Source organism: Falco cherrug, chromosome 3, assembly GCF_023634085.1.
Source record: "Falco cherrug isolate bFalChe1 chromosome 3, bFalChe1.pri, whole genome shotgun sequence".
Classification (NCBI taxonomy): Eukaryota; Metazoa; Chordata; class Aves; order Falconiformes; family Falconidae; genus Falco; species Falco cherrug.
Genome location: NC_073699.1, coordinates 52,486,501 through 52,509,248, shown reverse-complemented (window position 1 = coordinate 52,509,248; position 22,748 = coordinate 52,486,501). Strand labels below are relative to the sequence as shown.

At 37.3% G+C, this 22,748-nt stretch overlaps 1 protein-coding gene across 4 annotated transcripts in view; it reads right to left on the bottom strand.

The window, feature by feature from the left end:
• The window catches only part of NOL4 (nucleolar protein 4), a 201,388-nt gene that overhangs the window by 43,922 nt on the left and 134,718 nt on the right, over positions 1 to 22,748 (bottom strand). For 3 of the 4 annotated variants that reach the window (XM_055705990.1, XM_055705991.1, XM_055705993.1), the window contains exons 7-8: positions 7,221 to 7,400; positions 6,291 to 6,482 (exon numbers count right to left, since the gene is read on the bottom strand). In XM_055705990.1, the coding sequence (XP_055561965.1) occupies positions 6,291 to 6,482; positions 7,221 to 7,400 (372 nt within the window). The remainder of the gene's footprint in view (positions 1 to 6,290; positions 6,483 to 7,220; positions 7,401 to 22,748) is intronic. The other variant, XM_055705992.1, reaches the window with a different exon arrangement.

Genomic DNA, 22,748 nt, shown 5'->3' with positions numbered 1-22,748 from the left:
GTGAGTGTAATGCAGTGAAATGTATGACACAGAACTTTCCTACACTACACAGTTACAAAGAATTCAGAAACCTTTCCACAGAGTATTTTTAAATTTACAGACTGAAGTACAGTACTGCACTCTATTGGACATACTTTTATAATTGTCAGTTAGTACAGAATAGTGAAATATGAAAAACCGGACTGGCATTTTAATGCTTGTAGCACTGCATTTCAGTCTGGGTTTTGATATATTTTGCTCAGTCTTGCAGTCTTGTGATACTCAATTGTAACACCTAGTAAGGAATTCAAAGATATAACTAGAAATGGTTTTTAATTAATGGCAGAAGAGGCTTTCTAAAATGTTCAGTGATCGTCACATCAATTTTTTAACTTTTCAGCTTTAAAGTACATTTAATTGAAACATTGCATGTTGCACCTTGATTATGACAGCACCTAAATATATCCATATATATATTAACATATTCATATTCCTGCCTAAATGTTAAGCAAGCAACACATTCCAATCAACCACCATTCTGCTCCTACTGTTGCTGCTGCGCCTGTATATGGGACCAAGTCCTGCTCCACTTATTTGAGAAAGTGGTTTCAGTGGAGCTAGCAGAAATTTTAAATGACTATGTGAATAAATAAAAAATATGTGAAAAAAAGAATACCTGTCTGACCTTATCCACCTAAAACACAAGTATTTTGTCTAAACTAGTCATCTAGGATTCTTTTTTGTTTGATTGGAAAGACAGGTATCTCCAGAAGCTGACTCATGAGACAGCTGGGAATGAATCTCTCTGGATTGGTTTATCTAAGCCCTTCACCAATTACTAAGGGAGTCCAAGTCACCTAATTTCTCAATCAAACTTAGGTAAGATTACCTCTGTCCCAAGTCCCAAATGAATCTGGTATTTCATAGTTACAGAGAAGCCCAGGAATTGTCATGCTGAACTAACTCCTTCTGAGTTAGGTGGAGATTGGATTTGACACTCCAAAAGCAAACAGTTTACTAGCAAAACTCCAGAGGACTAGGAAAAACTGAATCTGATTTAACATTATCTCCTGTTTCCCCTAAACAGATACTGAACTGGCTCCCTGTCCTTAACCTAGTGGCACAAACCAGCTATCAAGTAACGCTGCAGCAGAGGTATAAGAAAAACTGACATATTTACTACTTTTTGTCTGATTTAAAGTTTACAAGTCATCAGGGTCAACATTCCTTTACACCATATATTTTTTCCATAATTTTTTTTTTTCCCCCTACATCAGAACTTATTGCCATTTTGAAGGGGATTGGTTTTCTTTGAAATGCAATTGAAAAAGTGAAACAAATATCAAAATTGCATTCCTATCTTTACATCTGTCACAGAATGTAGAAGACTAATTACTGTCAGGTTGCTAGGTATTTTTTATTTTTTTAGTTTTAATTCTTTTTCCAAATATCATGCCTTTTTCAAAGTTAACTACTTCACATTTTCCAAGGTTATTGGAAAAAGTATAACTTCTTCTGCCACTCTCTTTTCCAAAATTGCCGATACTTCCAAAAGTTATTTAAAAGCACAAGGTATCTGAGACAAATTTACAAGGTAGTTCTTAAAAGTCATATGAGTAATCACTTAATTGTTTGGGGTGTGTGTCTGTGTAATATTTAATAGTCTTAGGGAAACTGTTTATAGAATATGTTTTTTAAGGATGTGAGACCTAATGGAAAAAATAAAAATTTGTCAGAGAAAGCTTTGCCCTTTTTCAGCCATCAGACTGTTACATAAACTAACCACTGTCAAACAAGGGTAAGATGCTTAGAAAGTGACCAATCAACAGAGCAACAAATCTATTATTATTTGTACATCTTCACGTAACTGCTTTTGTGATAATTTCCTTAACGCTTCCCAGCTCATTAATCAAGATTAAGCATGAGTCCCTGGATCCACAGACCCTCATCTTCCTGAAAGCACTTAAGACCTTTCCAGCCATAACAGGGCTGGAGGACCGAAAAGCCATGTGACTGCATGGCCAGCTGGACTATTCAGCACTCAATTCAGTAAATAATGAAAGCTTCCCCTCTCTAAAGCTAAAACTTAAAAACAGAGGCTAGATGTCTATCCGGAGAAATCTTAACAAGGCAAATTTCAGAAAAGGTACCCCCTTCTGAAAACCAGTCCCCCCAAAAATTTCTCAGTCACAACACAGAAGCACTCGAAGCCTCTAAACGTATTTTAAACACCTTGATCAAGATGTTCAGAGTTGCAAAACCAAATGACAGAAGCAGCAAAAGATAAAGAGCTCAGTTATTTGTTATTGCGGTTGGTGATAGGACAGAAGGGGCTAGGATGAACAACACAGGGATCTGAGGAACTGTCTTCAGGCATAGTGTGACTTTTCTCTGACACATCCAAACTTGCTTTCTGACAATGAAAAACATTTGTGACTAGCCTTTTCTCTCCAATATATAAGAGCACTTTGTTCTTTGATACTATCACTTTGTATTACAGTAGTGCCTAGGAAGGAGGGTTTCCTTTTGCTTAAACAAAAGGAAGAATCACTTTGTGAATGACAGTTTAAAACCTTGCTCTTGCATTAGGATACACACAGAAAAAATGACATAACTGTAAAAAGATACTGTAAGATGCAGTTTCAAACTGAATGCAGTGAGACTGATGATAGGAGATCATGAGGATGGGACAAAGCAGACAGTAGTAAGAAAATGTAATTATTAAGTCAGTTCAAATGCATTTGATTATTTCTAGCATCTAAAATTTTTATGGACTGTAGCTAAATAAATACATACCACATATCCTCAGCAGCTGTCTACTATTTTTTTTTTTCATTGGCAGTTTTCTATAGATACAGGGGCTGGGACAAGTCTAAAGGATGGATTTTAAAATAATGAAACAGGTCATTTGACCATTTCAGAAAGAAAACTCCTCTTGTATAGCATATATAGGTCACAAAACACTTAATGTATATAAAGGAATTCTCATTAATATTAGTCCTTGAGAAAGAGGCAATAATATTTTTTTTTTCTTTTGCGTATGGGCTAATGAAGAAAAAAAGAAAGAATTTATTTAAGAACATTAAGAAGTTCACGAAGTGCTGCAGCATAGCGCAGGTGGAGCACAACCTAGAGATCCCCTCCAAAAGCCAGTGATTTCAGAACTTGACAAACTTCCCTCCCAACGAAAGATTCTGAGCAAGACCATAGAAATTAGTAAAAAAACATTCTCAACAATCTATAAGCAAGAGACAATTGGAGGAGAAAAACAATCTTACAATTAATGAGAAAAACAGTGCCTTGTTGAGGGATGCGCTTGTGTCAGAATGCAAAAGGCACAATTACAAGCTAAACAGTCAAATGGGGAAAGCATTTCCAATGTAGAAAGGGACCTCCTCAAAGGAATATTTGTAAAAAGAAGCTATGCAAGCTGCCTTGGAGTCCACAGACATCTGTCATAAGCAGAAGTGTAATGACTATAACCAATCTCTTAAAAATATTAATACTATGAAACACATTAATTAACAATATGAACACTCATGAGACTGAGCCTGTCCCATTGCCTCAGAGCTAGAACTGGCCTGTTATATAGCAAGGATTGTTGTCTGGACTACAGATGGCAAATAATTGACAGAAACAGGCTTCAGGCATGCTTTTTCATCTTTACCATGCAGTCTTACACTTATTTAACTTAGCGTGTACATTTTCTTTTCACTTCACAATATGATGCTGAACAGCTGAAGTGTTCCACACAGTCTGAACTGTCATATGCCATATATAAGATTATTCTCTTTTTCTCTTGCAAGTAGATGCTCAAAATGTAGCATTCTGAAGCTGAACAAAATGAAAAATTTGTGTTTAATAAGTCTACAGCAAAAGACATCTCCCGTGGAGATTATTATCTGACATCCTATTTAATATAACAACGGTAGCACTGTTGCTCCTGAGGAGATCATTATCCCGTTTTGCTGTATCTGAGGGTACTACGTTATGCAAATCAACACCAACATGTCCCTTCATGAGTGTTTTGAACAAATCCTATTATCCAGACAAAGTGATTCTTTTCCACTGTCAAAACAGTAAGTACATACAAAACAATCATACAGTCAAGCGTCTCTGTCCATGGTAGCATTTTTAAAGGCTGCCTATTACCAGGAGATGTTGATACGGTAATTTAAAAACCAGAAAATAATTAAAAACAACAAATGGATACATATTACATTTCCGAATTATTTAAGACATAAACATGAACAACCACTTATTTTCTTAGGAAGTTAATGGGAGCTCCTCCAAAGCCTTTGCATAGTCTTTGGCTTGTGTTCCTACCTGTGAACAGGAAAGCAGGAGATTTCCTTTCAGGCCCAAGAGGGCTGAAATCTTTGGCATGAGCTCCAGTGCTTTGTCACTTCCGTTCATAGGCAGCAAAGTCAATATTTTAAAGGGTAATTTTTTTTGTTTAAAAATAAATAAAGCCCATCATAAACTGTATAAAAACAGGGAATATTTCTGAACTATAAAGACTGCCTATTTGATTCATGTTCCTGGTAATCTTTGCTCCTTTTCTCCTCCCAGGAATAAATTTGCTCCTGCAACCTTTATTCGTATGAAAGTAACATTTGCAAATGTGCACTGAAGTCAAGCCAAGCTAGCTCTTATGGGTCAGACTGTAAGCCCCTTATTCCTACCGCAAAACAGTTGTGCAAGTCTTTCAGATGACAAAAAATGAGCCAGTTTACATAACTGCTCATCAGTGTGAATAATGACAGTAATGAGGCCATAAATTGGAACAGTGAGGAGACTTGCTAGCATTAGCTAATTTTGTAAGTATATTCAATTGAAAGTACAGCAAAATAAAAATATTTTGCATTGTGAAAGCTGAACTTGATGTTGCTGAATTATTTTCAGCCAGAATGAGTAGATGCAATTTGATGCTACTTAGTGTATCGTAGAAAATATTTTCTTTCTGTTTTTCCTTCTTTTATTTTGGAAGGCTGCAATCTGACACGTACACCACCAGTCAGTCTTTGGCACTTTTATCTGTACAGATGTCCTTTATTCTACCTGTCTCTCTTCATCTGTGTTTCCATTGTTCAGAAACAGTGTTATCCCAATGTTTCAAATAATAAAATCATGCAGAAGATTAGAATCACAAACACATACATTTATTTTCTGTCTTTGCCTTTCATGTTATGCAGTAACAGTCTTACCCTACAAATAAACCTGATACTTTGTTCTTAAAACTGTCAGTTAACATCTTAAGCAACATAGAGAAATCATAAGCATTCTGCAAAGACTGCAGGAAGAGAAAGAGAGAAAGAGAGAATCAGTAAAATTCAATCATCTCCAGTAATTTTTAAATGTAACTAATGGGTTTGCAGATGATTCATTAAAAAAAATGATATGTTTAATCACTAAATGATAACTATTTGTAATGATGAGGTGATTTTATTGTCATCTAAAGGCCAGAGAGATAGCTAAAGCACATCAACCTTAAGATGTGTAGCTATTTAGTTTCTTCCAAATTTTCTGGGGTTTGGAAGTACAAAAGAAGATTTATTATTAGCCCACTCTTGTGCTACTAAGTAATATATTAATGTCTGAAAACACTGACAGTTGAATACCATCATAATTTTCATGGGTTTTGGTTAAATAACAATTACTAAAGCATTTGGATGCTCAAACTGTAAGCTCGGTATCTGTGTTTTTAAACCATTTAACGTGTTTTGCACACCTATATATCAATTGGAAGATATCAAAGGAGTAACTTCTACTGATAACTGGTAGGCTATAATGTACAAGAAAAAACCCCAAAGCTAAAACCATTGCCAGTGCAGTGTTACTACACTGGGTATTTTCCTGGGTATAGCACTTCTCTAGCAGGATCTAATTTTTACAAAGCTCACAGAAATCCAGTTACCAGAGGCATTTTAAAGAAAAATCCATCTTACTGCAAGACTTTTCAAGACTTACAGCAAGGCAAAAATCTCTAACTGTAACCTACAGTAGGAAATAAGTCACTATATATGTGATCATCTGGTTTCCCTCCTTATGCCTTGCTTTGTTCTTCTTTTTCTATACATCCATACTAGCTCATCTTGTGAACTCTGATGTCTCAAAGCATTTTTAAACCAGTGAACGAAGGGAGTAAGTTCAGGAAGAATGAAGGCGGGGAAAAGAAACCTCTGACCTGGTATTACCAAAAAAAAATAAACAAACAAAAAAAAGACACTAAGATGAAAACAAAATAGTGCCATGGATTTACGTATGGGGTTTTGATGGAAACTAGGGCTGGGTTTTAAATCAAAACTCACCATCTCAAAACCACTTCTTTTCATCCGCCTGCAGGACTTGAGGTAAGTACGTATGCGTTTTCTGGCACGCTCTTGATACTCAGGGAATTGTCGCCTGCATGAGTCAATGATAGCCTGGATCTTTTCTTTGGGCTGCTTAGAGATTGGGACCATTCGGTCCAAGTTTTCATCTACAAACAGCCTGACAAACATCTGTTGGCAAGAGGGAGACAGAGGAGATGGGTTTGGAGGGCGGATCTCTTCTCTTCCTAGCTTCCTGTCTTGATTACTGATAGGAAGACATTTTTTCTATCCACTGAAGAGCTTTGTAATGGGAAGCCAGAAATATTAAGCAAACAGTTCTTTAAAGTGTTATTTTCTGGGGGCCGATTAAAAAAATAGACAAGAAAAGAATAGTCTATAGGACACAGAACTTGTGAGATAAACCAGAACAGACTGTGAAAACAAGCACTGCTTAAGTTTCATTATTAACAATAAGCTGTGATTGCTAATCGTTTTGTAGAACTGATGCTCACTTTTTCGTTTGAACAATTGCTTGTGTTTTCATGCATAATTACATACATTGGGAAAGCAATAGAGAACAGCTGACCACCAGAATGGTCTTCTGATAAACTAGCTACAGCCCCTTTCCATTCAATGGGTGAACATGCACATACACACATCCACATACACACACACGGGCGCACATGCACACATACAAAACAAAGCTTTGTTTTCCTCACTGGTAAAGATGGCACTCTGCCTTAAAATTCTAAATAAAACACAGTAAATCTGTTTTCTGTTGGCAAGAGTTCAATGTGCATTAAAATAATAATTGAAACAAAAATCCTGCAAATTAAATTAATGTGCCTTTAATATTGTCAAACTTACCCATAAATAACAATGTAAAGGAATAGCAGAAGTAAACAAGACAAGTGCAAGAGGACTTACGTTAAAAGCTTTCAGTCGCTCAGCTTCTACCCCATCTGACTCATTAACCTTCTCAGGATCTTCCTGTTCATCATGGTCATCCTCATCCTCATCTCCTCGATTCAGAGACAGATCTTCAGCACCTCTGCCTACACTCTCATTCTTGCCAGAGTCATAGCTTGAATAGCTATGTGCAGGGGACTGAAAATAGACAAAAAGAATATGTTTGTAAAAATTCAGCATGGAAATAAGGTCTACTCATAAATATGCTTTATAAATATTTAAATAATTCCATGATTTCTTTTTATTCTTTATTATTAACATAAAGTGCTTATAATTCTTGTAAGAGCAATTCCCAATAACATTCATTTCAGTACTTTAAAAAACGTGACCGGCTGCAAATTCAGTAAATCAATTAACAAATGAATTACCTATGATGATTACAGTTAACATGAGATCTTTGCTATACAACCTTGTTTAAGTACTACCTGCAGAAGTATCTTACAAATACCAACTGCCTTGTATTGGACAAGATGTAAAGAAGGGGCAGTTAATTTGCACAAAACTGTGAAGGATTAAGAATTACACATTTAAGGCAAAGAGAATTTAAGTAGGAAACACTGATATTGATCCAATCGATATGAATTATTATCAAGAGCTGCAATAATTTATTCAAAACATGGAGATGATTATGTTCTGGTTTCACCTGCAAAACACCAGAAAGGATTAGAAATGTGTAGGTTTGTTACGTGTGTAGATTTTGAATGCTCTTCTGAGAATCATGTAGTAAAACCATTTTCTCTTTGCATATCAGCATTCAGAACTTCCCCCTGAGCAGAAATTCAGATTGCTGGATGAAACAGATGACCATCTCATTAAAGCATACACATTTGTATGACCAAAAACTTTTCAATTACCAAAAGTCAATACTTTGCTTTCCCCTGAAATATCAAGACTTCAGTTACCTGTTTCCTCTGCATGCACTTCAAACTGCAGACCACAAAAAGATACTAGTAAGAAGCCCTCTACAACTTAACACTTAAAGATCAAAGCTTTCCCTGAGTCACACAACAGTATCAGAAAGTATCTTCACCAGAACCATCAGGTTCATGTTTATATAATTCAGAGCACAATTTTACTTCTAGAATATTTAAATCCTGTAATATTTAAATATTTTTCTCTCTTACTTCAAAGTAAGTTAATACTGTAGTCTATTAACATCAGAGTCCTAAATCAAGTGCTACATGAGGAACTTCACATACACACTTTTTCAGGTGCCTTCTGCCTCAATGTCACCAAAAGTCAGGAGCATAATGCCTCAAACAAAAATATATTTCAAATACTGAAAATCACATGCCTTCATCTACATTTTCAGCTTCTTAAAAACGTCTTTATTTCAGGGTGTTTTCACCAACAACAAATGTAGCTGGGCACTGAGGTTGGAGGGAAAGGCCAACAAAACCATTCATCTTTAAGGTATACTTGCTTAATATTCTTACTCCCACCTTCCTTTTTTCTTTCCCTGTTTTTACTACCATCTTATGTTGGCCCTGTAGTACACCACTGGAGTCACTCCCATACATTTCCTTGCCTTGACTTAACAGCACTCATACCCCAAGCCTTCCTTTTTTTATCTATCCTCCCTAGACTATATACTGACAGTACAAATCCCCTGGGGTTCCACTTTTTAATCCCTAGTGCTCCTAACATCAGATCTTGCAGCCTCTCTCGTCCCCTTCCTTGAGTCTCTTCAGTGTTGAGACCACTCTCCATTCCCTCGACCATTACTGCAGATGTAGGGAGAATGAAAAAACACTGAAAGAAAACAGAAGAGCCATCCTCTGGATACAAACACCTTCAACAAGTAGCGAGCTCACCATCACCTCTTCCCTTCCTACAGCCTATGACTGCACAGTTATGAGGCAAGAAATTATTGAGGGTTCAGCATGAGATAGACATGAGATAGCATGGGAAGGTAAGACCTGGGAAAGCAGTAAAAAAGACCTGTTCCTTTTCTTGACATACTGGTATTTTGTTCTGTGAAGATGATGAATATCTACATTGCTGCCCATTCAGGCAACTCCTCCCTGTAGGAGGTGTTGAATCCACTGAATTATCAGACTTCAGTAGAATATGGTTCCATCCTGATAGGAGATGATGTCTATAACATAAGTGTCTAGCATATATAAGCAACCGTGTTTAACCTGGCCAATGGCTACAAGAAGGCCAGCAGCTATAGCGTAAGCAAGCTGTTATGAAGGGAAAAAAAAAAAAAAAAAAAAGAATGATATTCCTTGATCCTGAAGAAATTCCCAGAAGAAATGTTTTGAAAAAGATGGTTACAATTGGTAGACTTACTGTAATTGTGTCCAAGTGCTGTGCAGTGGAAGCTCTGACTTATACCGCAAGACTTGTTCTTTTGTACTTTGTTTCCCCTTGTGCTACAGCATGCAGAGGGCTTCTAGATAATTAAAAAGCTATTCCATGTGCTACGTGCCACATAAAGCTGTAGAAGCTACTGCCCTGAAGAACCCTACCGTCTGAAACCCTTATTCTGCAAACACTTGATTTCACATGAGTCATTTTCATCAGACTAAATCCAATTAGACTACTCCTGTGCATAAACTTAAACAGATGCAAAACTGATTTCAGTATGTACATATGTTTGGGCTGGATGCCAAGATCATAAATTATGCACCAGGACTGAGATTTGCTTTTGAGAAGGAAAGAAATTCAGGCCAAAATGGATTAGCTATGTCTCTCAAAAATGCAATAGTTGTGGGCTTTTTTAAAGAAAGTGTCGCATAAGGAGCCTTTTCCAATGACTTCTCCAAAATATTTATTTCAATAACAACTTTAGGATCTTAAATGAACCGTGGAGAATAACATACTCTGAGAAAGTTGCATGGCAGGAATCCATATTGATTCATCATGGATATGAAGACTGTGTACAGTACCAGGAAAAAAAAGATGGGGGTTTTCCTAGCTCTTGTCAACAAACTGAGGGAAAAGGTTACAAAAGCTCAGATAAGAATAAATTTTCTACTTTTTTTATTTCTAGAAAGATGAATATTGAGTCAGAGAAGGAACAGACTGTTTCACTTGTGTTGACTCTGCTGTTGTGTGAAAGCTGATAAGCATTTTCTTCTGGTACTCTACTAAGCAGCTGCAGCGCTAAACAAATATGGAGGAGGACAGCAGAGGACAATTTTTCCTCAGTACACATTCTCCAATTTTAGGTCTTGCTCTGTCATTTCAAAAGGCTGCTTTGCCAGACAGGAACCTGCTCATTGATTCCTGTACACCCCTTGACACGCCTGTTTTTATGGTCCTGCAGTGAGATAGGTCAGAGAAACGATGGTGGTTAAAACGTTTTGGGGTTTTTCTTGGGGTTGCTTTTATTTTCTTCTGCCAACCTGTTTAAGATCAGGATCAGTTCTTGGCTCCAATTCACTACATGAAAGCACAAACCTTGGTGCTGACAGGAGACTGTAAGCATGGAAGGAGTAGAGGGAGCATACACATCTCTGTTGACAGCAATGCAAGATTAAAGCAATCATGGAGCGGAAGAATTCGTAGACACAAGATGTTTCACAGGCGAAACCTTTGTGCTTAACAACGTGGGTTGGAAAAGAAAGTGGCAGCAACGTAAAATAAAAAATCATTCAAGAACAAATGAGGCCAAGGCTAAGGACACGAGTATTGCCTCCCCCAAACATTTAGATGATTATAAAGTCATCTTAAAAATACTGAGATGTTGATGATATCTTCTGACCATTTTGTCCTTGCCTTTTTCTGAAGGTACTGAGTTCATTATTTTAATCTCTTCCTTGCAATAATAAATATTAGACACTTCTGCTTTATAAAAATAAAAGTAAAGGTCCTTGCCTAACAACCTGCTTTCAGGAGCTTGTGACATGAAATATCAACATCTTCCAATACATTCCAAGCCAGCAACAAAAGTGACCTGAAGTAAAGTAAGTGTCAAATCATACAATAAAAGATCTGGGAGGACATCACAGTGTCATCTAGTTCATTTTGCTGCCACAGAACAAGGTCAGAAGGTCATTCCTGACCACTGTTTGTCTGGTTGTTATCTTAAGACTTTCAGTGACAAAAATGCCATGCATCCCCCAAACAATATGCATCAGTGTTTCACTGTCTTCAGAATTACTAAAATATTCATAACACCCCTCACTGACTTTCATAAACAGTGATAAGACTATTTCTTTTTTACCTGTCTACCACATACCACAATGCAGGACAGGTGTACCTGGAGAAGAGAGCATCTCTTCCCTTTTTACAAGAATCTTTCAGACATTTGAAGACTGCTATCATGTTCCCTCCCCTCAGTCTTCTCTTACAAATAAATTTATTCATGCTATGGAACTCATTCTTACTAGTCCGCCTGTTCTTTATTTGGTCTGAAACTTTCTCAAACAGCAACTCCAAAAACTGCAGAGTGTATACCATTTGAGGCCTTTCTATGGAGGACATATTAATTTATTGTTTGACTGATTCCTAACATGCTTACAGCAGAAAAAGCTTATCACTGTATTTTCAAGATAAAAAAATACCCCATACATGCTAAAGGAAGTAATGCAGAAACCCCATAGCTGCCAACAGAAGTCATGCTGTTATTCTGTGAGAAATAAAGCAGAAGTGATCCAGAACATTAATAAACATAAATTCTACTATAGTGCCCCAATGCCTGGTAGGCTCAGACACTGGCGTATGGCCATCAGACATGGTTTGGAGGATGATGCCATGTGAACTCACTGAAGGAGGCTTCTCCCAGTAACTGATAGCGAAAGACTCTTGGCTATCTTGGTGAGTGTACAACGAAGGTTCTTGATTACTAGAACAAAAGTTATTCAGTGTCAGAAAGTTAATTACTGAGGCTGGTTATTTGTAATGACCAAAAATAGGAAAAATAATGGCTTTGTGATTTTTTTAAAAATGCCTAAAGGGGACAAAGCCTCTGAAGGAAGCACAGCAGATTATTTTTTTTTAAATGAAGCTTCATTTTTCACATTTACATTACATTTTACATTTACATACAGTTGGATAGTGTGTAATTCTTTCAGTTGTTACATTAGACACCTGCAAACCACAGCATCCTGTGAGCTGAAAAGATCTGGAGATTTGAAGTGCTGACAAGACAGTAGTAGTATGGAAAACATAATGCATGGAAGGGAAAGGAATTGTGAGGTAGGCAGAGATGAAAACACTCTACTGGCTATACATGGTTTCTGTTCTAGAAATCTTCCTCCACAAGAGTTACTAAATAGAATTTTTTAATGAGTAAATAAAAAAATAATCTGACATTGACAGAGTTCTGCTCATCCCCTCAGTTGTACCTCCAACCCTTTCTTCCTTATCTTTCTACATCTCAGTCTTTCCCCTGTACCACTACATACACAAAAGACTACAATTTCCACAGTTACTCTTGCAGATTACATGTCCTTTTGCACATATTTTCCCATTGTGCTATTGTGTATATTTTTTATAGAAGTCATTCCTATGATTCAGAAAGTGATTAGAATATTCTTATGACACCAGGTTTGAGTGCTTCAAAGACTTTTTTTTCCAGATTGTCAATTAAATCAGAACTCGATCTGAATTTTTTATTTCACATGTACATTTTCAACTGATTCTACATATGACAAGGTTTTTGAAAGAAGTGTGACACACTGGATTTCAGTGAACTGACTGTGAGTAAGAAGCATGCATTTATTTGACATAAAAACAAAATTAAAAGGCTAAGCCTGTAAGGTGAAGGGAAAAATTATGTCCTATATCTTCTCCGTAAAATTATATTTGAAATCAATATTTGAATTTTTTTCAAATTTGAAATGCAAAATATTTGAAATCAATATTGGATTCTTAGTGTTCCACTTCCTTTCCTGCAAAAACTATGTATTTTCCATATTGCATGGAACTGGCCTACAGGAGGGAGTGGGGTGGTTTTTTACATTAAATCTATAACATATGTAATATAAATAACACATAAAGAAAACATAAAATACATTTGCCATATGTGCCCTTTTGGTATTAAATGAGGTTAAGCTATGAATTCAAACGTTCCTATCTTTTCCTTTCAATTCAAACCGTAAAGCAGGAGGCGTAACTTCAAAACCAAGGTTCAGCTATTATTCTAAGCAATCCTCTTTCAGTTTTTATAGACAGAGGTCCAGCTCTCTATTATTTTTCATTAATATGCCATTTTTTCCACAATACCTCTTAAATCCTATACCTTTCTCTCCTCCAGATTTTACTGTTATTATAATTTTTACACAGCCCCCTTAAATGTTCAGACTACCACGTGTATGGAACCTTACTGCCCATCATTTTTTTCTCATTATGTAAAAGACTCTGAAGCCTCAAACACAAATCCAGCTTCTCACCATTTATTTCAAGATCCAGTTAACTTCATTTTTATAAACTTGTCACGTATTTGCTCATCTTACCCATATCTTTGCATCTGACTATGACCAGTTTACTCTTCTTGTTACACCACAGTTGGCCTTTCCAGCTCCTTCATAAAATGTCTCCCTTGTTAATTGGAAGGCGTCATTGTGTATAATTCTGCTATTTGGAGCATGAGGCTAGCAGCATTTTTACCGGAAGAGTGGAGACCTGAAATCTAGGGTTTCATAGGTATGACTCTTATAGAGTGTTACCTAACATGTAAAGTGTTGTGGATTGTATAAGACATTTTAAAAATTTGTATTATGCTGAAATACTAAAAGATGTTTTGTTTGCTTTGTGTTAACAACGTGAGCTCCAGGAAGACAACTGTTCAGTTATTTACAATAGCAACTAAGAAATAAAAAGATTTTTCTCCTGAATTATCTTTGACATGGTCTTTTCTCCAGAGGCATTTTTTTTACAGTAGCCACTGAGAGAACAGTGATTGTTCCTGAGACTACCTACTTATTCTTTCTCAGTAATTAGCCAGTCTATTATCTGTTTGCTTATAATATTCAACAGAAGCATATTTATTAGCAGTAAGTAGAAGTAAACTGTAAATTACCCAGACACTTTCATTCCAGCAGGATTTATCTGGATAGACAGACATTTGGATAATTGAAAGATAAGAAATAATTGAAGGAACCCCTGAAACACAGATCTTCTTGTGATATATTTTTTCCTTTTAGCTAAAATATAGTCTACCCTAGGTCTATCCCCATTGGTATTGACTGACATTATTGAAATATATCACTTTGCCCTAACAGAAATAGCCTCAGAAATAAAGTAGAGAGTGAAAACAGAGAGGCAGCTAAGAATTCTCAGTCAAGTAGAAGAATGAAGTGTATTTAGAGGTGATAGTTAAGTGAGCTTCTTTCTAATTCACCCACAACCAAACTCTTATTACCTGATTCAAGAAGGCTCCTGCTCCTTGCCCATTCATTCTGGAGGAGCAGAATTCTTGCAGGATCAGATTAAGCATGTCCAAACCTCCCTAGCCCACCAGTGTTGAGAGTATCAGGGCAGAGCCAATTTAACAGAGCAGGACACTCGCCTACCTCTCACAGCGTTTATTTTACAAAGTTGTTTTATTAATGACAGAATTCCTGTCACTGATGTAGGAATACAGGTATTTTCAACCAAATACTATAAAAAGCTAGTTATATAACCTCCAGTAAGTGGTCATGTTGCAAAATGTGGCTGCTGTGGTTTTGGCAAAAATACAGAGTCCCTTGTGGGATTTGAAAAGTCAAATCTAAATGGTGACAGACTTAAATAAAAGCCTCAATTATTTTTGGCATCATAAATCACTATTTTGAAAGTTTAGAAGGATCTGTCAGAGTTTCTGTGAATTTGAGAAACAGAGTCTGCCACATAGAAAAGCTCCATCACAAAATTCGGGATTTCTGCAAACCGCAAGCCAATAGAGGATTTAAACTTTTCCTTTAGTACACCCCAAATCAAACCAGAAGATCTTATTTAAAATGTTATACTCTTGTAAAAGCCTACCTTACAAAAAACCCAAAACAAACAACAACAAAAAAACCACCTCAAAATACAACACCAAAAAAACCACCTACCTTTTTATCAAAGGTAAGGAAACTTCATCAGCAGTCTCTGTGAAGCCAAGAGTGTGGGAGGGTCCCATGTAGTTCTTGTGCTTTTGGTTAAATGCATCAATCAAAAACTTCTATTGGAAAACTACCATTTCTAATTTTTGGTGAAATTTTGACCTTTTGCCAAGAACCTTTAGTTTCCACTCAGATTCCACAGCCTTCCATTTGTCAAGGTTTTTTCATTTTCTCTTTTGTTTTTTAAATGAAATAGCGATAGCTTATATGGGGAGTAGGGAACGTTTTTCTTATGAAATATACTTCAGCGACTACTGAGGTTCCCATTACAGGCAGGTAGTGACCATTTTTGACCACCAATTCTCTGGTCATTTGTTAAACAACTGGCTGGTAAGACTACTAGAAACTATTTTGCAAAAACACTGGGCTATTCATTTCTTCTCATTCTATTCAAATTGAGAATGAAACCTCTAATGTAGGCAGCACATTTAGGAAGTAACTAAGATGGAGAAGACCTATATAAACCTGAATATCACAATGACAATCACAATGCAAGCCTTAAGGCTCTCACTCCTCTCTTTGCAGCCTGTCTTCATCTAAGTGACAGAAGAGTAAGACATAGCTGAGCAAGTCTACAGGAATATAACAAACAGCCAAGTTTCACAGGCACTCTCCTGCAAGGTAGCAGCAGCAGCCCTGAAAAAACCCATAATCCTTGACAAAATTCAATCTATCCTTTTAAAGCCCATTTACTAGCCAACAGTTATATCCCTACTGTTACAAAATATCCCAAATGGCTGCTATCTTTCAAATCAAAAATAGTAACTGAATATTACAGCTGCAGTCACAGCCTCTGAAGTCTGACTTAGGTACAACATTATTGTCAGCAAAAGCAGGAACTGAGATACAGGAGTGCAATAATTTCTGGGGTAGTAGTTTAAATGTCCTAAGCTCAATGTTTTATTTCTAGGATTTTAATTTCTTAGTAGTATCTGCATGCAGAAAAATAATGCTATTGTAAATACAGATAGAGCAGGCCTCCACATCAACATAGCATCATCAAATACTCTATTTTAATCTTGAGCACGTTGCTGCTGGAAAACCTAAATAGAAGAATGCCCTTCCTCACTTTAACAATAAGGAATATGTAGAGGAATGAAGCTGGGTTAATTAGCATTGATAATATACAGCTGTGGGCTGGCTTCAGGGGTGGCGGGTTGGCTGATGTAGATAAGGTGCAGCTGTGGCTGGTTCTGCTAAGTGGTTGGGCAGCCAAGGAAGAAACAGAGAGAGCACGTGCCTTGCGTGAGGAGAGACTACGAGAAGGCAGCAGAGGGACTGGCATGAAGGGTATGTTGGTATGTGGTGGTGAAAGACCTTGTTGCAGCTGGCTAGTTTGGAGAGTGCTGCGACAGGAATACAAACCACATGCAGTTCACTGGTTTAGTTATGGGTCCTTTGTCAAACATCTACAATGAACTAGAAAACTGCCATAATCTGTTCTTTCTTTCCCTCGTTTGTTATTCCTTCTGTTCATGCCTGTTGGTTCAGTTTAAACCATCTTTTCCAAGATGCTTTCTCCTAAAACCTTTCATTCTTTTCTTTCTCTTTGAACTCATTAAGCTTTTAGTTCTTATTGCTTCATTCTCCTCTTGCATTTTTCTCTTGACTCTCATACGATTTCCTTCCATCTTCCTCCCTGAATTTCTCTTTGCTTCCTCTTGCCATCAATTTAAGCTGTGACACCAAGAGGGTTCATTAAACTGTTCTCTTCTTCAATTACAAACATGAAACATAAGGCTATTTTCTCAAGTCTCAAAGCATTAATCTGCTCTGGGAAATTACGTGCTTATTTGTGAACAACATCCCTTGAATCTATGACTGTCAGCTACAGTTAAAGCCCTTGCTAAGAGAACTACAACCACAAAGATTCTAAAGACTTTGTACCTGCCCCCTTACTCCACCAGCTTTTTATTCCTCTTGCTCTAAACCATGACAGTTTTCGACTTCTCCATAGCAGCTCGGGTGTATGCAAGCTTTTCCTGTGTGCAAAGCAGTGTTCCCAAGGAACAAACACATCTGCAGGGGAAAGAGTTCAAGTTATATCAGGAAGTCAGGAGATTATTTTTTTTTTTTTTGGACACTTACTTTCACCCTGCTCCCCTATCTCTGTGCATCCCAGAAAAGCTGGAGACGGAAGCTATGTAAAAGGCTTCCAGGTTGTACAAAGTTTCAAAAGATATTTCCAGAGAGTAACAGCAGAGACAGATGTAGGGATAATAATACATCACTACTGCAAGGTTTGTGTCACAAGAGCAGCACCAAATGAGAGGAACATTTGTTTTAACTAGGTAATGGAAAAGAAAGAAATGAAGATGAAGAATGCCTCTGTCCCATTCTTGCCAGGACTTTGGCAAGAATGCTATCTGAGGTCCAGGAACTAAGTTACTCCCTTACAAAGTTTGCCAAAGGCTACACAGCAGCTGGACTTAATCACATAGTTATATGCTAAGCTGTGAACCTTTATTTTCTAACAAGGAAGGAGGAGAAGCATTTTTTTTATCCTAACTCATATGAGTAAGAGCAACACAAGACAGAACAAAAGTGGGAAATAATGAAGAACTAAAAACTATGATCAGGACAACAGAGGAATAGGGTTTAACAACGGACCTTTCTTGGTATGCTCTTTGTGAATCTATCCTAAGTCCTTCACTGGGCTGATTTTCTCTTCCTACTTCGTTCCTACAGCATGGCATTTCAGAGGTTCTCCCACATTTCTCCTTTCAAGTCTGAGCATAGCAGAAGTACACGTGTTTGGAAAGAAAATTAAAATTCAGTTAGTGGAAGCAACAGAGAAGGGAACTCCAACTCACCTGTCTCCATTGTTGGAGACAAATTTAGGCTCTCCCTCCTTCAGTTTGTGTTCTCAGTCACTACAATCATATGTCAGAATAGGTGAGAGGAGACAGTCCTGTCACTCTTCTGATTATGAGAGTCTCACTGATCATTTACATCTTCAGAAGTACAGATTAGATGAAAAAAAGATAGTAATGGTAATGCATTGAGAGACAGGCTCATGCAAAAAAACAAAGCTAATTGATTAATGACATGCATGTAACCCAAAATAATCTGTTCAGTACTGAAAAGCCATTTACAACTGATCCCAGTAACAGTATGACATATTAAAAACTGATTTCTTTGGGAGAAAGCTAGGAATGCAACAAGGGCACAACAGCAATTAGTTGCTTATGCAAGAGAGGAGCAAATTACTTACAGAAAAGTATAGGGCACAACTACAAAATGAAGGACTAGCTTGTTCTTGCTTTTCCTTTCTGCCTTTTGCCTCTATCTGCTTATAGTAGCAACCTTGTTTTTTCTTTGCTGAGCTTTATAAAACATCTGTGGAGGTAAATCAGCTGGATTGCATTAGCAGCTAGGTCTGGAAGACAGAAACTAATTGTCTTAATTATTGCTTAAGAACCAAGTGGGGAGATTTAGGACTCAAGACCAATCAAAGGGGACAGATGAAGACAGGACTTCTCAACTGGGGAGGGGGCTAGTTCATAGTTTGCAATAGTCTGACACGGGAATAGCTGAGATGTTTGTAGCTGATGCTGACAGAATAGATTACTAATTAGTTCCCTACTTATCTGGCACAAATAAATCCTTAGAGTGATTTGTAAGAAATGATGTAGTTTGACCTTTTTTGTTTAGTGAAGGAGAAATAAAGCATTTATTGTATGAGTAAGCCAGATGTATCGCTTAAGGTTAGCACATGACAGCAACCATTAAAAAATTGCAGGAGAATTTCTCATAAAGGCAATCTCTAGCCATCAGTCCTCCAGACCAATGAATCCTTAGGATTAATACAAAAAGAGCACCAAGAAAGGAACAACAAAAGAATATTTCAGTCCTAAAGAAATGTTGACTGTGCTTCTGCTAAAGACACGGCCTGACATTTTGGGGGTGGGGGATGGAGGACAGTAATATGAAATGCGTTAAACATGATTCCCAAAATAAAAGGCAAATCCTGATCAAACTATTCAAGGACCCAATTCTAGCAAACAATTTCTTCCTCAGATGAATCAGAGAGATCACAGTAGCTTTCTAAATCCCTACCAATATCATTAAGTATGTCTAGTGTAGCATAGCTTTCATGGTACCATCCTGAAGAAATCAGAAACTCTCATTATAATCCATAAATTTACCTGCTCAAGGTGGTACAGTGCTTTCTAACTTGTACAAACATAACAGTTGGACTTGATGATCTTAAAGGTCTTTTCCAACTCAAATGGTTCTATGATTCTATATATTTGATGCAGAATTGAGCTGAAAGTTTTGGGTGGCCTGGTTATAAACGAACCCTGGCATTTTATATGCAGCCTGTTAAACTCTTAGGCTTGTGAGAAGAGAATCATCCTGCTTTCTCCAGGACAGCGTGGCATAGTGTAAGCTCCCAGAACAGCTACTGTTTGGAAAAGAAATTGCACTTCCAAACTTGATTCTGTGCTCCAGTACTCTCTGTGATTTCTTGTAGTTACATAATCCTTGTTTACTGCAAAATGTTTCTGTCACATTGGTACTCAGAGCTCAGTCAGAGGGAACCATAAGCAGTCAAGCAGCACAGATGTTTCCAAGGTGATCTAACAGACCTAGTTTGTAAAAGCTCAAACTCATTTACAACAAACAGTATTTTTAGCTTCTATTAGAGGAGATATTTTGAGTTGTAAATTCTAGAGACCACTTTGTTACATGCGTTCACTTTAGCTTACTAAATTAGTGCACAAGGCTCAGCTCTTATCACCATCTAGCAATGGAGAACTCTCCTAGACAAGTAGAAAATCCTATTTGGCAAAACTCCACTTCCTCCAAAGAACCACATCCAAACCACATTGTTGCAGAGGACGAGTTCTGGGAGGAAAACCAGCTAGAAGTGTACCGGAAAAATGGAATAAATCAGAGCAGGCAGTGCATTTTCTCATATTGATATCACAACGCAATGCCTGACTATGCAGCAGTGAACAGCTATAAAAACTGCTTTGTAACTTGCTCCAACCCAAATGATTTAGTCTTCCCCCTGCACCCCAAAACTCAGGTTGATCCTATATTAAGTCAGTCATGAAGAGAACTAACTGAAAAGTTCAGATCCAGATCTGAACTGGCCTAAAGCTTTAAAAGTTTGGTTCTGTTTGTATTTGCTTTCTTACATTATATGACTCCTACTTTATCCTTAGCTTCCATAGATTAAATTGAAAGAATAAAGAGGAAAACAAAATAGAATATATTTTTAAAAATAAAAATAAGTCACCCATATGTCTATTTTGAGAAAGTGTCCCCCCTCCCAGGGCGAAGCTGCCTACACAGTGTGCTCACCCTTTCTCCTCTTTCACAGAGCTCTACCTGAGTTCAAGACATGCACTGCTGTGATCCACAGGCTGAGATTCTTTTGCAGTATGAATGAGGAATATAACTCTCATCTGCTGTATTTTACAAAACACAAATACAAGATGCACAGAATGTGAGAGACAGAAGAGTTTTCTGTAAACAACCCCATCATTGCCACTGGAAGTGGCATTGACTCTGGTCTGTTGCATGGCCAGGCCACAGGTCAGAAAAACAGTAATGAGGAAATATTTTAAAAAACTGAAAGGCAAGGATAAGTTTAGCAACATTCCCCTTTCCCAGTGAGTAACCAGATTTAATGAACCAAAGCAGAATGACTGCTTTTGCACATGCACTGTCTGCATGGACTTTCCCTTAGTCTGCCAGACCTGCTGCGTGCATCCAGCACCATTAGCATCATCCCTGCAGCTCTCTGAACTTTCCTGCATGGAACTTGCTTTCTGCCTAGTGAGCTGCATCAGAGACAGCTCAGAGCTGATTACATAGAGCAGAAGGTCATGTGGGGTCAAAAACGCACCCATATACCTGAAGCTGGTTTAGCTGCCAGGATTTGCACTATGATCTATGTACCAAGTTTTTATCCCAAGATCTTTACTGGTTCCTTATGATCAATTAAGTCAACAGTGTCTGTGCTAAGAGTCAGGATACAGTCTAAATTCTGTGGATTCAAAGACAGCTGCACAAAACAAACTCATTTGCTCTTCATGTCTTACTGATTTTTGCACACATGAGTTTTTGTGATCTAGATAGACACTGGACATTAGGAGCCATGAGCCTCTAAATCTAAGATTTCTCAATGAAACTGTGATTCAGTTCACCAGAAGGAATTTGTAGGGGGTCTGAAAAGGCTGCAGTGTATTTATTTTGTAGCTAAGAGTTTACAGGCATATTTTCTAAAACACAAACAATAACTTTATGACTCAGAAAATGGTCCCTAAATAGAAGGTTTCCTGAAACACATGTGTACTAGTGCTATTTTTAAAGATATATACACCACCAAGTTTTGCAATGCCAGAATTTATAAAATGAGCAATATTTACTTGTCTGTAAGGCAACATCTGTAACACTACTTTGTATATTTTGCTTTCTGTTACAACTTGGTAAATTACCTGTCAATCTTACAGTCAACAAAATAAATACAACAGAATTTCCTTTTATAGACCCTGGGCCTACAACCCCTAAAGTAGGGCTCTATTTGAACACAAGGATGACACGTGACATAGGACACTAACAGGTTTGTTTTCCACTATTAAAAAGTAACACCATGCAGACAATGAAAGTACGTAGAAATCAATTTGCTTTCACAAATCTGACCTTTTCAGTCTTGTCAAGAAATTCTGCAACTCCAGTACAACTTTTTTTTAAATGAATGTGATGATATGGGTTCAAGCTATTCAATTTTTCTATGCAGTGCTTTCAACAGTGCCATAAGCAACAAAGTACAGGCATGCGACTCACTCTGGCATTCACAGCTCATGTCTACGAGTCCTATAAAGAAGTAGCTTTAATATGTGCTCAGTGATTCCTATTAAAATATATCCAGTATATTATACTTCAATAGTGTATATTAAATATATCTTCAAAAAGTAGATCTGAAGAAACCTAACTTATGTTCTAGATCCCCAAGCCCTCACCATCATGCCTTCTCCATTTCACTCCACAACACTTCCACTTCTTACAGGGCAAGAGCTGAGGGGCTTCTTGAGGGCTGTGAAAGTACTTACTGCCCAGGCAGCTTCCACCTCTCAAAATGAAAGGCCCTCATGAAGACCATAACCTGGGCCTTTCCACCTGAATCAAATGCAGATTTTCACAGAACTTGTAGCAACCCAATATTGTGAAGATTCCTGCCCTATCAAATTAGATTGAAACTGGCCAATACTTTCAAAGGTTAGGCAGGGACAGACAAACTAACAGAGCATAAAACACTTCCTTAGGAAACAAAATCAAGACGATGATCAGCACCACAACAAAGATCTTTTGACACTGATAGAATAACCTGCACCATGGAGATAGAAAACCAGTATTTTTTTCTGGATAAAACACTTCTTGAAACGAAGATTTTAAAAAGCATTTCTTACCTTGGACATGAGTAAAACAGGAA